The sequence below is a fragment of the Bombyx mori genome, chromosome 12, assembly GCF_030269925.1.
Source record: "Bombyx mori chromosome 12, ASM3026992v2".
NCBI lineage: Eukaryota > Metazoa > Arthropoda > Insecta > Lepidoptera > Bombycidae > Bombyx > Bombyx mori.
Window position 1 is genome coordinate 6692283 of NC_085118.1, and position 16339 is coordinate 6708621.

General features: G+C 44.5%; 1 protein-coding gene across 1 annotated transcript; it reads right to left on the reverse strand.

Moving 5' to 3' along the window:
* Positions 1–15132: 15132 nt before the first annotated feature.
* On the reverse strand, positions 15133–16218 carry LOC134199901 (uncharacterized). The gene is made up of 2 exons (XM_062671606.1): positions 15850–16218; positions 15133–15558 (listed from the first exon to the last, which is right to left on the reverse strand). The coding sequence occupies exons 1-2, from the start codon at positions 16216–16218 to the stop codon at positions 15133–15135; spliced, it is 795 nt and encodes a 264-aa protein (XP_062527590.1).
* Positions 16219–16339: the final 121 nt, after the last annotated feature.

Below are 16339 nucleotides of genomic sequence, written 5' to 3' on the forward strand. Positions count from 1 at the left end.
AAACAAACAAACAAACAAATCTTTCCTCTTTATAATATTAGTATAGATTTACAAAATGATATACCTTGTAATCGGTTTTAAGATCAGTTCCTATAAGATATTTTTCAACCAAAATAGAACCAAGGAAAAACATCACGCGATCGCTATGATCCTCATTATTGTTATTTTGGGCAATCAAAGTTTTTAAAAGTAATATTTCCGGCATAAAGTTTTCGTATCATAAGTCATTTCGTAACATCATTTATCGAAGTATTCACGGATCTTTATAAACAAACTTATGCTATTGGAAATCAGAATGTTTCGAGAGTTCTGGTTTCGGGGATGGAGCATGATACAACTGTGACCTTCACCTCGGATCTCGGGGCGAGTAGCGGCAATCCTATAGGGACTTCGGTAATAATAAGCTGGATTATAAACTCGTCTACCTAACTAAAGCTATAAAAAAAAAGTTAATATAGTATTTTACTGTTTGATCGATCTCATAGTTAAGCTGGTGTTAAGAAGTTACCAGAGCAGAAAGTAGAAGTCGCCATTGCATTATATAATGACTATCTATAATGAAACATATATTTCAAAAATATACCGACTTTGATAAAAAATCTAAACCGGATAACGCGGCAAAAAATTACTAGGACCCATTAAGCCGACAAGGCGATTAGTTAACAAAGAATCATAAATCGTTTCATCATCATCATCATCATCAGCCTGCGGCAGTCCACTGCTGGACATAGGCCTCCCCCAAAGCTCGCCACTGAACCCGATCTTCGGTTCTACGCATCCAGTTACTGCCAGCTGCCTTGCGCAGGTCGTCGCTCCATCTAGCAGGAGGGCGTCCTACACTACGTTTGCCGGTTCGCGGTCTCCACTCCAGAACACGTCTACCCCAACGGTTCTCGGTTCTGCGACATATGTGACCAGCCCACTGCCACTTCAGCTTACTAACTCTACTACTACTTACTTACATACATAAATCGTTTAAGTAATTGAAAATCAAAACAATGTTTCCGTGTAAGCCTCGTTAACATCAGACGCCTTTCTCGCTCACGACTCGGTCGTGCGCGGACGTGCTTTCCGATCCGTGGCCCGCTTGCGAGCTGCGTCTCTGAACTCACAGTTGTGCTCGACAGTGTAGTGACCGTGAATACATCGTGCTTACAATTCAGTAGTGCGGACGTGCCGATCCGTTGGTCGCTTGCGATTTGCGTCTCGGAGTCCATTTTTGTGCGCTAAAGTGTTGTAACCGCGAACCCACCCTTTACCAACTGCCTTTTTCAAGGCAAAACCAATCGCTACGATCAGGCTTCCTGTGGCACTCACAGGCTAGCGATTTCCTAACCCTTCCCAAAACAACAGTCTTTTTCAAGACTAGACCCCCGCTCGCGATTCTGCCTGCTGTAGCACTATACAGCCCGAGCGGGTTCCTTTCCTTTTCCCCGCCGATTGCCGTTTTCACGGCATAGGCATTCCCCCCCCCTGCTCCTTGCTGTCCTGCAGCACAGGGGGGTTACAAATCCTATCCGGGGCCTCGCCTTTCGGCGAGTTCAACAAAAGTCCCGGGGCCGCCCCCCCCGGGCAAGAAGACCGAAGATGCAGAACAGTGAAAGTGTCAGTGACAGTGATTTTGTCGGGTTCCTCCGGGAAAGGTACCCGACAATTAGGGCCGAATATTTAGCCTATAGGGCCTCCCGTGGCAATCCCTCCCCCCCCGCGTCCGTCGCCGCGTATTTCAACCGTGCCTCGGAGGCACGCCGCGCGCCCCCCGCCGCCGCGTTAAGTTCGAGCGCACGTTCCGACGATGCGACTCACGAAGCGCCTAGCGCTACCCCCACCCCCGCGCCCGCGTCGGTTACGTCATCACGCGCTACGTCCGCCGCGACCTCGATCGTTTCAAGTTCAGGCTCCGATACCGAATCGGAGATGGATTTCGAATCCGCGTCCAGCCCTCAGCCCGGAACCTCGGATGGTTTCCAAACAGTGACACGTGGAAAGAAGCGTACTCGCGCCGTGGAGTCCCGGAACTCCACGACAAAACAGACGAAATCCGCGTCCGCCTCTCGACCGAAAGTAGTAGTTACACCGGAGTCGGACTCCGCGCGCCGCGTAACCCCACCGCCGCGTCCCAAGCCCGCGCCCGCTCCCAAAGTAGCTGCCCCGCCCCCGCTGATACTTCAAGAGAAGAAAGCGTGGAATCGCGTGTCCCAGGCCCTTCAGGCAAATAAAATTAACTACACCCATGCGCGTAACGTCGCGCATGGGATTCAGATAAAGGTCGCAACGCCGGGCGACCATAGGGCCCTCTCTTCATACCTCCGAAAGGAGAACATAGGTTTCCACACCTATGCTCTTCAGGAGGACCGCGAGCTCCGCGTAGTGATACGCGGAGTCCCTAAGGAGTTAGACATCGATTACATAAAGGAGGATCTGACCGCTCAGTCCCTCCCGTTAGTTAGCGTGCACCGGATGCACAGTGGGCGGGGCAAGCAGCCCTACAACATGATCCTGGTAGCTCTAGAACCCACCCCGGAGGCCAAAAAGAAGATCGCATGTCTCACGACAATTTGCGGCCTATCCGGGATCTCGATCGAAGCCCCCCATAAGCGTGGCACTCCCGGGCAGTGCTACAGGTGCCAACTCTATGGCCACTCGGCGCGTAATTGCCACGCGCGCCCCCGCTGCGTGAAATGCCTCGGCGATCACGCTACGATAGATTGCGTTAGAGATAGGGAAACCGCGACCGAACCTCCCAGCTGTGTCCTATGCCTTAAGCAAGGGCACCCCGCGAACTACCGTGGATGTCCCAGGGCTCCGCGAAAACGCCCAACTCACCCAGCTCCGCGAACCGTCGGCCCAAAGACTTCGGCACCTTCAGTGCCGAAACCCGCCTTCGTGCCGGCTGCAGTTCCCACGGTCTCGGCGTGGAAAAAGCCGCTGCCGTATACGAAGGCGGGAACGGAAACCGCACCCCCGCCCCCGCTCGTGACACGCCCCGCGCCCCAGCCCCTGCTCGCACCTCGCCCCGCGCCCGCGTTCCGTCCCCCGCAACCCTCTGCCGTCAACGACTTCGCGCTCGTGCGTGACTTCGTCACTGCGGTGAACTTCGACCGTCTGCGATCGTTCGCAGACGCGATACGTAGGTCGGTAACCCCCGAACAGCGGCTCGCGGCCGCATTCGATCACATGGACGTCTACGAGTCCGTGTCGCGTACGTTATAAAAATCTTTACCGGTAACCAATGGCGCAAAAAGGTAGAGAAAAACCGTATTCCCTTACGTTAGCATTCTATAATGCTAACGGACTCGCGCGGCAACGCGATCAAATTTTTGAATTCCTCCGCGATAATCTTGTAGATATTCTATTAGTGCAGGAAACCTGTCTGAAGCCCTCGCGTCGCGACCCGAAAGTCGCGAATTACGTCATGGTTAGGAATGACAGACTCACCGCCTCCAAAGGCGGGACTGCCATTTACTATAGGCGGGCCCTGCACGTTGTCCCTCTCGATACTCCCTCGCTCTCACATATCGAGGCGTCAGTGTGCCGTATCTCGCTGACGGGACACCAGCCGATCGTCATCGCATCCGTTTATCTCCCCCCGGACAAGCCCCTCCTGAGCAGTGACATCGAGTCACTGTTCGGCATGGGAGACTCCGTCATCCTGGCAGGCGATTTAAATTGCCACCACACTAGGTGGAACTGCCATCGTACAAACGTTAACGGTAGGCGTCTCGACGCGTTTATAGACGACCTCACCTTTGAAATAGTCGGTCCCCCAACTTCAACATGTTATCCGTATAACATCGCGCTCCGTCCGAGCACTATAGACCTGGCATTGCTTAGGAACGTAACTCTGCGCTTGCGTTCCATCGAAGCAATGTCAGAGCTCGACTCAGACCACCGACCTGTCGTTATGCAGCTCGGTCGCCCTCACAACCCAGTCACTGTTACGAGGACCATGGTGGATTGGAATAAGCTGGGCACGTGCCTAGCCGACGCCGCTCCGCCAATCCTCCCTTACGGCCCGGATTCGAATCCATCCCCCGAGGACACCGTCGAATCCATAAACATCATTACCAATCACATCTCTTCCGCGATCATTAGATCTTCAAAAGAAGTCGATGTGGAGGACAGCTTCCACCGCATCAGACTGTCCCCCGATCTTAGGAATCTCTTAAGAGTTAGGAACGCGGCAATCCGGGCCTACGATCGTCTTCCCACGCCTTCAAACCGGATTCAGATGCGTCGTCTACAACGCGAAGTCCACTCCCGCTTAAGCGACGCGCGTAACGATAATTGGCATAGTTATTTAGAACAACTCGCGCCCTCCCACCAAGCATACTGGCGACTAGCTAGGACTCTCAAATCCGAAACTACCGCTACTATGCCTCCCCTCGTACGCCCTTCAGGCCAACCACCGGCATTCGATGACGATGACAAGGCTGAGCTGCTGGCCGATGCACTGCAAGAGCAGTGCACCACCAGCACTCAACACGCGGACCCCGAACACACCGAGTTAGTCGACAGGGAGGTCGAGCGCAGAGCTTCCCTGCCGCCCTCGGACGCGTTACCCCCCATTACCACTGACGAAGTTAGAGACGCGATCCACAACCTACAACCTAGGAAGGCACCCGGCTCCGACGGCATCCACAACCGCGCGCTTAAACTCTTGCCAGTCCAACTGATAGCAATGTTGGCTACAATTTTAAATGCCGCTATGACGCACTGCATCTTTCCCGCGGTGTGGAAAGAAGCGGACGTTATCGGTATACATAAGCCGGGCAAACCGACAAACGAAACTTCTAGTTACCGTCCGATTAGTCTCCTCTCGACGATAGGAAAAATTTACGAACGTCTCCTTAGAAAACGCCTCTGGGATTTTGTTACCGCGAACAAAATACTCATAGACGAACAGTTCGGATTCCGCTCAAAACACTCGTGCGTACAACAAGTGCACCGCCTCACGGAGCACATTCTGATAGGGCTAAATAGGCGTAAACAAATCCCGACCGGCGCCCTCTTCTTCGACATCGCGAAGGCGTTCGACAAAGTCTGGCACAACGGTTTAATTTACAAACTGTACAACATGGGAGTGCCAGACAGACTCGTGCTCATCATACGAGACTTCTTGTCGAACCGTTCGTTTCGATATCGAGTAGAGGGAACTCGTTCTCGTCCCCGTCAACTGACCGCCGGAGTCCCGCAAGGCTCCGCGCTCTCCCCGTTATTATTTAGTTTGTATATCAATGATATACCCCGGTCTCCGGAGACCCATCTAGCGCTCTTCGCCGATGACACGGCTATCTACTACTCGTGTAGGAAGATGTCGCTGCTTCATCGGCGACTCCAGATCGCAGTAGCCACCCTGGGACAGTGGTTCCGGAAGTGGCGAATAGACATCAACCCCACGAAAAGCGCAGCGGTGCTCTTCAAAAGGGGTCGCCCTCCGAACATCACTTCGAGCATCCCACTCCGTAGTAGGCGCGCAAACACCTCCGCCGTTAGTCCCATCACTCTCTTTGGCCAGCCCATTCCGTGGGTCTCGAAGGTCAAATATCTAGGCGTCACCCTCGACAGAGGGATGACATTCCGTCCCCATATAAAAACGGTACGCGACCGCGCCGCGTTTATTCTAGGACGACTCTATCCAATGCTTTGTAGTCGAAGCAAACTGTCCCTCCGTAATAAGGTAACTCTCTACAAAACTTGTATACGCCCCGTCATGACGTATGCAAGCGTAGTGTTCGCTCACGCAGCCCGCACCAACTTGAAATCCCTTCAGGTTATTCAATCACGATTCTGCAGGATAGCCGTCGGAGCGCCTTGGTTCCTTAGGAATGTGGATCTCCACGACGACCTGGAGCTCGACTCTCTTAGTAAGTATCTACAGTCGGCATCGCTGCGCCATTTTGAGAAGGCGGCACGACATGAGAACCCTCTCATCGTAGCCGCTGGAAATTACATACCCGACCCAGTAGACCGAATGGTAAACCGTCGACGTCGCCCAAAGCACGTCATTACGGATCCTCCTGATCCATTAACGGTGCTTTTAGGCACCACAAGCACCGGTCACCGTCCTCGTCGAACCCGTCGCTTGCGACGAAGGGCTCGACGAGCGAACTAACCCATAGACACAGCCCACTGAGTTTCTCGCCGGATCTTCTCAGTGGGTCGCGTTTCCGATCCGGTGGTAGATTCTGCGAAGCACTGCTCTTGCTAGGGTCAGTGTTAGCAACTCTCCGGTTGAGCCCCGCGAGCTCACCTACTAACGTTAGGGTGAAGCTGAAATAGCCTCTCAAGGCTATCAGCATAGGTAGGGAAAAAAAAAAAAAAAAAAAAATCAGACGCCTGTACATTAATACTTGGTCGGCATCACGGAGACGTCAAAGCGCAATGTATGGTTCGCCGATAGATGCAAATGTGCCAAGCGTTCCAAGCTACATGTAACGTTCGCTACAGAATGGTGCAATTAAAGGGAACGTTTGAATTCGTTCATCATATTTATTACGGTAGGCAGCGGCGTGGCTCTGCCCCTGGCATTGCTGAAGTCCATGGGCGACGGTAACCACTCACCATCAGGTGGGCCGTGTGCTCGTCTGCCTACAAGGGCGATAAAAAAAATTTCAATAGTGTTCACTTAAATTCAATAATGAAACTCCGAGTTAGAAATGAATAGAATATTAATAATAATATATTGAATAGTATTATAAGGCTACCTAAATTAAATGCAGTGCTATACTATTTTGAGACTATCTTTAGTATATGCTTAACTGTAAAGTTTTATCTATTAGCATTCTGTGAGTAAATTATTTTGGAGCTATTCACAATATTATCGTTCACTATGGCTATTGTAGAATAACGCTTAAAATATCGGGTAAATGTTATTGAAAAGGAAATAATGCACTTTAAACTAAGATATAAGCAATAAAAAAAAAGATGAACAAATACAATATAAATGAATATAATGATGAAATACATAAATTATGATGAAATATATAATGATGAAATACAATATAAAATATAATTAATTAAAAAATTAAAATGACAACAAATTGGATTGTTAGTTAATACAATAAATGACTGATTACTCTGATTACTCTCTATAATTAAATAAATTATATTTTATATATATAAAAAAATAATTAGATAAACTGATTACTCTCTAATATAATATAATTTAAACATATTTCGACGGCGGTTTTTCTTCTTGTCTTTTTTTCCCAGAAGTATCACCGAATTTTTGAATCGAATAAACTGTAAACTAAAATATTACGTAAAAAATATAATTTGCGTAATTACTGTTGGTAGAACGTCTTGTGAGTCCGCACGGGTAGTTACCACCACCCTGCCTATTTCGGCCGTGAAGCAGTAATGCGTTTCGGTTTGAAGAGCGGGGTAGCCGTTGTACTGTTATAAGTGAGACCTTACAACTCATTTCTCAAGTTGGGGGTGGCATTTACGTTGTAGATGTCTATGGGCTACGGTAACCACTATCGTCCACCCATCTAAGCAATAAAAATAATAATAATAATACATAATTTCAATTAAGATAAGAGAAAAAACATAATACATAATTCCAAATAGGATAGGTCAACAAAACATAAATAGTCGCATCGTATTTAGTTGAGCGAATCTTATCGGTGCTCTAGTATTCAACTTGCAACCGTCGGCGTTATGTTTCAGGACGATATTCGACAGGTTAGCGTTAGAACGTGCTGATGCATGTAGCCAGCCGGTTATTCCGCATTCTGACAAGATTCGTCCTATTCAAGCACGCCCATTAAGGCTACGACGAAATGGTTACAGTTATTAGGTACTGCTACCGCCTCGTTATGCGAACGTATTACGGGCGAATTCAATTCAGAATAACGTTACAAATTTTGAGTAAATTGCTATTGTATTCTTTTAACTATGCAAATTATAATATGAACGCACGTTCCTTTTGAGGATTTAAATTTTATCCAAAATGAATTTCGGCAGGATCGGTTCTGGTCAATATGTAGTTTTGTTTGGGCGTGAAAATTTAACACACAGATAATACATACACACTTTCCTATTAATTCGAATTATTGAATTCCAAACTTTTACTGGTGGTAGGACCTCTTGTGAGTCCGCGCGGGTAGGTACCACCGCCCTGACTATTTCTGCCGTGAAGCAGTAATGCGTTTCGGTTTGAAGGGTGGAGCAGCCGTTGTAACTATACTGAGATCTTAGAACTTATATATCAAGGTGGGTGGCGCATTTACGTTGTAGATGTCCATGGGCTCCAGTAACCACTTAACACCAGGTGGGCTGTGAGCTCGTCCACCCACATAAGCAATAAAAAATAAATAAACTTAACTCTTTTTCTGCAACATCAAATTTTAATGAAACAGACTTCATCTTCTTGAAACGAATTATTGTATATCTATGAAAACCACATCAATAAATAGATAGACAGACCGATAATATTTCTGAAAATCGTTTGCTTATGTCCTATTACGATTTTTTTACCTACTATCTTTCTATTAATATTACTTTTCTTCAATACACTGAAACACTCGACTCTACGTCTATATCTAAATGTATTGATGATGATTTGTTACGACATCAATACCAGACGAAAAAGGATAGCTTGATTGACCAATTCCGTCCAAGCACGATGCCCACGATTCCTCAATAGCCACACACAGTTGTGTAGCTAGAAAAACCAATTCCGCTTCACAAAGGCGGCCAATTTATGACCTCGCGCACGCTGCTCCCGCGAGGGTACAAACTTTCGAAGTACGGGACCCGCTGTGGAGATAAACGTTCCTAAATTTCAAATTAATTTAGGGCCGAAAATAATTTCACATCGATATCGAAGACGTCAATGGCGACTATTATTTTCGAGTTTCGAATAAATCGCGTTTCATTGTGCGTACGTCAAATAAATCGGGAAAATTATTTTCTCTCAAGCTCGGCGCCCTATTGAGTGCGATATCTACGTCAGCGTCAGGACGATCAGTACGGATTGAGCCGGGTCGCGTCACATCCTCCTGTGACTCATTCCGTACATTATTAGGTGTTTTATTAGCTGCTGCCGTGTTTTTTTTTTTACAAAGCCGAAGGGTCTTATGCGTTGTTAATCGAGTTTATTGTTGCCTATTACTTTCTGACTCCCTATTTTGCGGAAAAGGTAGCCTCGTGCAAAAACAGTATTATTATTTAAAACAGTAGCCCTAGTTTACATTTACGTAAAAACAGTTTGAGTATTTAACGAATACTTATAATTGATTTTCTGTTACGGCAATCGAACTGATACAGCCCTCCTTGAAAAGCCCTGGTAATTAGGTAAGCGTGTCTATTGAAGCATCACTAAATGAAACCATACACGGTGATGAGTTTTGTATATGCTTCAAAGAGGGAAAACGTATTTTAGTGTCACTTACTTAACCTATGAATATTAAACTGTTTATGCCTCTTAAAAAAATTATTTATAATTTTATGTATTTATTTATCTGAAGCGGGGAAATAGCGCTCTAATCAATATAATAGTACTTATACATATTATTATAATGAATTATGAGGTCCCATTGTGTGTTCAGGACTAAGCGATCCACGAAGGTCACTTATGGCATATTTTAAGAAAACTCAACGCAGGGCTAACAGTTCCTATGACAAAAAAAAAGGTAGGTATTTCTATAATTTAAAGATCATTAAAAAGTTCTCCATTACAATCATAAAAGTTTATGAACGTTAAGAAACAAGAAATTACCGTCTCCTAATTTTTTTCTAAAGCATAATCATAGAAAGTTTCAGAAGTTACTGTTATTATACAAAAATTAAAATCTTCATAACTCAAATATTGGCACGTTACGTTGGATTCTTTGTTCGTTTTAATCGTGAAATAAGTAATAAATTTGAGATTACGACGAGGTTGGGCTTCACCCTACAAAGGCTTTATTTCCATCTTTTATATTATCCAATCACATTAATACGTTAAAATGAACGCAATGAAAATAAAATAGAAACTACCACAATATAGGACGACATAAAAAAGATAATAATAACCATCCATTATAATAAATTTTTTGTAATACAATATCTGTTTCACAATCGCCATTTATTTTTGTTGTTTGATGGTTTTGCAAAGTATGTTTTTCTTTTCTGTTTCTGAGAAGGAATATAAAAGAATCATTATATTTTAAGAAAAATAAGTCAGATAAGTGTCAGATTGGAATGAGCTCGTTTTTTTTTCGCTGATAAATTTCATTAAAAGTAACTATAGTTTTAATATAGGTTCATCAATTAACTCCTCCTCCTCCTCCTCGAGTCGTGTTCCTCATGTCTGAGGGTCGTGACCACCATCACCCATGAGCTTCAATCTTAGGATCTTTTTCCACTTTCCCCTGTCCACGGCGTCATGCAGCGCGCTGTACACTGTACTGTCCAAAGCGGTGCGGATCTGATCGGATTAACGAGTATGGTTGCGGCCTCTAGATCTGTTGCCTTCAACTTTCCCTGTGATCATAAGTTTTTCCAGGTTATCGCCGTCTTTCCTCGCAATGTGACCAAAATATTCGAGGATCCGCTTCAGACATACAGTATACAGTCTGATTTTGATGCCCAGTTGCTTCAATATCGACACGTTAGTCCGGAAGGCTGTCCACGGAATTCTTAGCATGCGTCTCCAACACCACATTTCGAAAGCATCGATGCGCATTCGGTCTGCTGCTTTCAACGTCCATGTCTCAGCTCCATACAAGAAGATAGAGAAAACAAGAGTCCGCACCAGTCTGGTTTTAGTTTTCAGGCCTATCCCTCTATTCTTCCAGATCTTCTGTAGCTGAGACATCGCACTTTTAGCCATTCCGATACGTCGGCGCACGTCAGTTTCACATGAGCCTTTGTTGCTGATGCAGGACCCGAGATACACGAATTCGTCTACAACCTCTAATCCAAGCGCCCCATTCAATCTTAGAACATTTTATTATTATCAATTAACTAATTGGTGGTAATTTTTACTGGTGGTTTTACCTCTTGTGGTTACTGGTGGTAGGACCTCTTGTGAGTCCGCACGGGTAGGTACCACCACCCTGCCTATTTCTGCCGTGAAGCAGTAATGCGTTTCGGTTGGAAGGGTGGGGCAGCCGTCGTAACTATACTTGAGACCTTAGAACTTGTATCTCAAGGTGGGTGGCGCATTTACGTTGTAGATGTCTATGGGCTCCAGTAACCACTTAACACCAGGTGAGCTGTGAGCTCGTCCACCCACCTAAGCAATAAAAAAAATAAAAAAAAAAATATTCATAGAAGTGCGGTGAATTGAACATAGTCCAATAATTCAACTCGTTGAAGACACAAGGTGCGGCAATTCCAGGGAGTATCCCCGCAACCTTCCAAGAGTATTGGGATACTTGGGGTTGACATTTCGAGCGATGTCCAATTTTGGGGGACAAGGCCAAGTTGACGTCAAAAATGCTGGAAGTCCATTCCTGTTCCATGGGGAGTGCTCTGAGGAATTGTTTGAAATGATACCATCATCTCGTTTTTATCATCGCACCGCTCGCCATCGGAGTGGAGTTCATCCACACTACCTGGAGACACGTACGTATTTCATTAGAAAAATTGGTACCCGCCTGCGGGATTCGAACACTGTTGCATCGCTATATACGAATGCACCTGACGTCTTATCCTTTAGGCCACGACGACTTCAAAATATAAATATATATTTGAAGGTATATAATTACGTATTACAACCTGTTATTTCCATAGCAGTTGGAATTTTAGTTTGAGGCCAGATGAACGTGTATGACTTCCGGCTATTCTCGTCTAACAAAAACATGTTACACTAATTTACATGGGTTAAGGTTTTAGGTTATTCGTTAACTTGTCATCGAAGCTAGAAGTAAGTGTACAATCATAGCTTTCCGCTTAAAATATTTTACGAAAAGTATAAGAAAATCATCTATTCCTCAGCACACCCCTCCGTTTTAATGGTTAGAAAAAAGAAAAACCGAAAGCCCTTTCGTTCATTTTTAGGGTTCGTAATACTGCGGGCGGTCAACCACTCTTGAATCACGGACTTATGTACGTGTACCGCGGACCTTCAATTCAAAATATATTATCATTTATGTAGACATGTATATTCAAAACTATTATTTGTATTTTATCTTGAACACAATAGAGTCGTATTTTATTTGCGGCAGAGACATTTATAAAAGTCTTCAATTTCATTCTAAGGCCTTCTCACAAAGCCTTTATTCCAATAATTTCAGGGCCTAATTGTTTTTGATATAGCTATATTAGTTTTGTTCTTAGTTTACAGTTCGAACTGTATGTCACAATTGGTACGCACCTATATTAGAAAAACAATAGGTCTTCTACGATAGAAACTGAATTTAATGCAGAGACCGCTGTGAAATTCTATTTATTGATAGACAATTATTTTTAGGCAGTCGCTTGACTGTAACCCTGGCATTGCTAATGTCCATGAGCGACATATACTCACCATCAGGTGGGTCGAATGTTCGTCTGCCTAAAAGGGAAATAAAAAAAATCTTATAATTTTGTTAGAAATAAATAATAATGATGTTCTTATTCTTGCTAAATATAAATAGCTTTATCGGAGTTTTAGTTTAAGGTATTTTATCGTATTAGGACAGACACCACCATCTTGTCTATTTCTGAGTCAAATAATTAGTTAATTAATTATATCCAAAGTATTGCAATAGAACCGAGACTTACAAACTGACCTTGATGTAATGGCAGGCTCCGGTGAACATTTAACAACAGGTGGAATAAACTTAAGCTCACGTCTGCACTTACAGCAATTACTAATTACTGTATTAAAATTAGATTAAATTACCAAGAGATTAACGTTTATGTAATCTATCAAAACCATTAAAATTCAGCGTGCTTGTCGTTAGCTTAACTAACAATCTATCATTGCCAAACTAAAACGTGTAAGTAATCATGAATACATGCATGCGTTTTGATTATTATTTTTATATTATTAATAGCGGACCCGGCCACGCGCTACTGTGGCTAAGGTTTTTGTTTCTAAATAACACGTGGCCGGCTATGCCAATAGCAAAAATTAACAAAGTAAGAACAATTGGATTTCACAGTATTGCCTTTAGTACGAAATAACTTTCACTTAAACTTTAGCCTCAGCAGCACATGTTTATGGAATTAAATTGTAGCTTATGTGAAATGTTGGTATTTTTAACACACCGCCATCTATGAGATATCAAAGTCAGACAGTATTATAATTCTCTGTAAAAACAGATTTAAGGCGCCATCTGTTTTAGACTTATGAAACTTACAATTAATAACAATATTCAACATAAGAAATCATTTATTGTTAATTAATAAATATTGCGACCATTAATCGAAATAAAAACCATCCTGTGGCCTTAGTGGGAACAAAACACACATTTAAAAAAAGAAAAAGTTAAAATCGGTTGAGTAGTTTAGGTGTCCATCGCGGACAAACAACGTGACACGTAATTTATATATATTAAGATTACCTGCTGTGTCATATTAATAATATTACATCTCTTCTTAGCTTTATGTGTGGCAAAGAGACTTTGTATGTGTGTGTGTATAATATATGCGTTTTTCTAAATTTGTATATAACAACAGACAAGCGATTGCGCTCGTAGTAAAGTTTTATATTTCTATTCGTAATAACAAAAAGCGATCAACACCATAATTTCAAATTTTTTACCAAAACAGCCTGACGTTCGCTGCGACATGTGAGTTATGAATTATTAGTGGATTTAACAATACAATCTTATTTTGATGCGGGTTTGACTGAGCGCTGTTTTATATGGAATCCGGCTTAATAAACCCACATCAACACAAAGGAATTTTCCTTAATATTTCGCGCTCTAACTTCTATTGTAAAAAGACGTAGGTCGTATTCTGAAAATTCGAGAGAGCACATTTCGCGGCCTATTGATTTTGTAAATTTATTTTGCTTCATTTCCTCGTAACATTGTTACACTTATATGTATGCAGTATACGATTTATAAAGCTTTATTTGATGAGAATATTGCTTGTTTTGCCGAATCGATTGCCATAGTAAAACTTAACTTAATAAAATCATGAAACTAATTACCGGAAGCAAATCAAAATAATCTTTAAATAAATAATTTAAAATCAAAATGATTTATTTCTGCTATTCCATGCTTAAGACAAATTATTAATTATACAACTACTAAATTTAAACCGCTATTATTGTTTAGTTTATTCAAATCGATTGATTAGCATTTGCTTATGCTTTAAGGGAATTATCAATTCTAAAAAGAAAATATGTAATATTAAAATCAAAATTTGATAATAATTCGACAGTAAAATCAAAAAAATGTGCATTACTATAATTCTCATGTTGTATTTGTTATTTTAGCTGCTCTATACAGACTCATCACTTTTAATTATTATTCTCATAATCCTCTCCCAGGCCTGCTGAAAGAGATTTCTTAAAGAAATAAGCAGTGCCTTTGTACATATTTTTCCTATTACTCTGTACTATGTCTTCTTTTTTGTGTGTACATAAATAAATAAATAATAAAAAATATAATATATTCCGGACGGCCACCGCTCAGGTTTCGGCCACCACGTGTGATTTTTAGACTTCTTACTCGTGGCAAACGTGGTGGCTCGAGTATTGCCGCAGTGGCTGTCGCGGAACGGGTGCTGGGATTGGTTCGAGGAAAATAACGAAGTCTTCAAGAATGGCGTTCACACGGTCCTCGTGGCTTGACCGGCGCAGGGCGTAGGAGCGAGTCTTTTCTTGTGCGACGGCTCTCTCCTCTTCTTCTGGAGAGGTCTTGACTCGTCGGCTCGCTGTCTCGAACTGAATTTGCAGCGAGGTAGGCCCCTTATTTATGGTCGCCCACACGCACTCGGCCAGCGCTATTATGAGTCCGAGCACGGTGGGCGTCTATTGTTCTCTCGGCCGCCTCGCTCGCCTATTGTTTGCCTAGTCGCTCTATTAGTCGCCCGTATTGTGACTCGCTCCTGCGTTCCCACGCCAAATTAAAGACCACGAGGACCAATCTTTATTTTCAAACAGAATATTTACAAATTACTTATTTCTATTTACATTTGTATGCTAACTATTTTTAACATACTGTCTATTTGGCTATTCTTTATTTCTATTTATTCTCTATTTTATGTTAACTTATTTTCCCAGGCGCCGCCCATGAAAGGCGCGCCCGGTGGGATGAAGCGCCACTGGATAAGTCTTAAGCTCGCTTCATGCTCAGTCGCCTTGTCCAAAGCTTGGCGCAGCTCCTTGTCGGCACCCCGTAAATTGGTGCCGTTGTCGCTCCATATTTCCGTCGGAGCTCCCCGGCGCGCGATCATGCGCCGGAGTGCCATCACCGCTGAGTCCGTGCTGAGGCTCGCTGCCGGTTCTAAATGTACCGCACGCGTAGTGAGACATGTGAAGATGGCCACGTAGTGCTTCTGGGTGCTTCTGCCGGTGGTAACTTGATAGGGCCCGAAGTAATCGAGGCCCACGTATGTGAATGGTCGCCGATGGTGTGCCAGTCTGCTCGGTGGGTGGTCGCCTGTGGCTGGACGCGGTGGAGTGTCCTTGCGGATACGACACGGAAGACAGTTGTGGATTACGCTCCGTGTCACTGGGCGTAGGCGTAAGACCCAGTACGACTGTCGGCACTCGGCGATCGTAGCTTCGGTTCCGGCGTGGTGCATCTTTCTATGGATGAAGTCTATCATCAGTCTCGTTTCGCGTCGGGATCCGTCTAGCACGAGAGGCGAGGTGATGACGTCAGCTCCCTCAATGTTGCCGATGCGTCCGTTTATTCTCAATATCCCGTCCGCGTAAGTTACGGACAAGTTTCGCAGTCGGCTCGCTGGGGATACTTGTTTCCCTCGCTGGAGCGTCAAAATTTCTTCCTCGAAGGCCGCCCGCTGGCTCTGTCGCCAAATGAGCGTCTCGGCGCGTCGAAGCGTGTCGGCGTCTAAAGTCTTCCATTGAATGACTGCTTGCTCTGGCGTCCGCGGTGTGTTCAGCGGGGTCTTCGAAGTCGTCTTCTTTCTATTCTTCTCCCACGTCGGGTCCGAACGCGGGTTCCGTCTGGTCCTCTTGTAATGAGTGCGCTCGCGATTTCTGCGGCATAGGCTGACGAATTGTAGTATTCGCCCCGTTGCACGCAGGTACTTCTCCCACTTGGAGAAGAGTCTTGGGTCCGGGATCGCTTCGCCGAGGCTCTCCCTGCTCACGGCGAGCATTGCGCACTTCTCTTCACCCGTCTCTTCTGCCCTTCTTGCAGTCCGTTGTACGGGCCAATCATCCGGATGCCGTCTTAGGTATTCCGGGCCTATGAACCAGCGGTGGTTTCTTTCAAAGCCG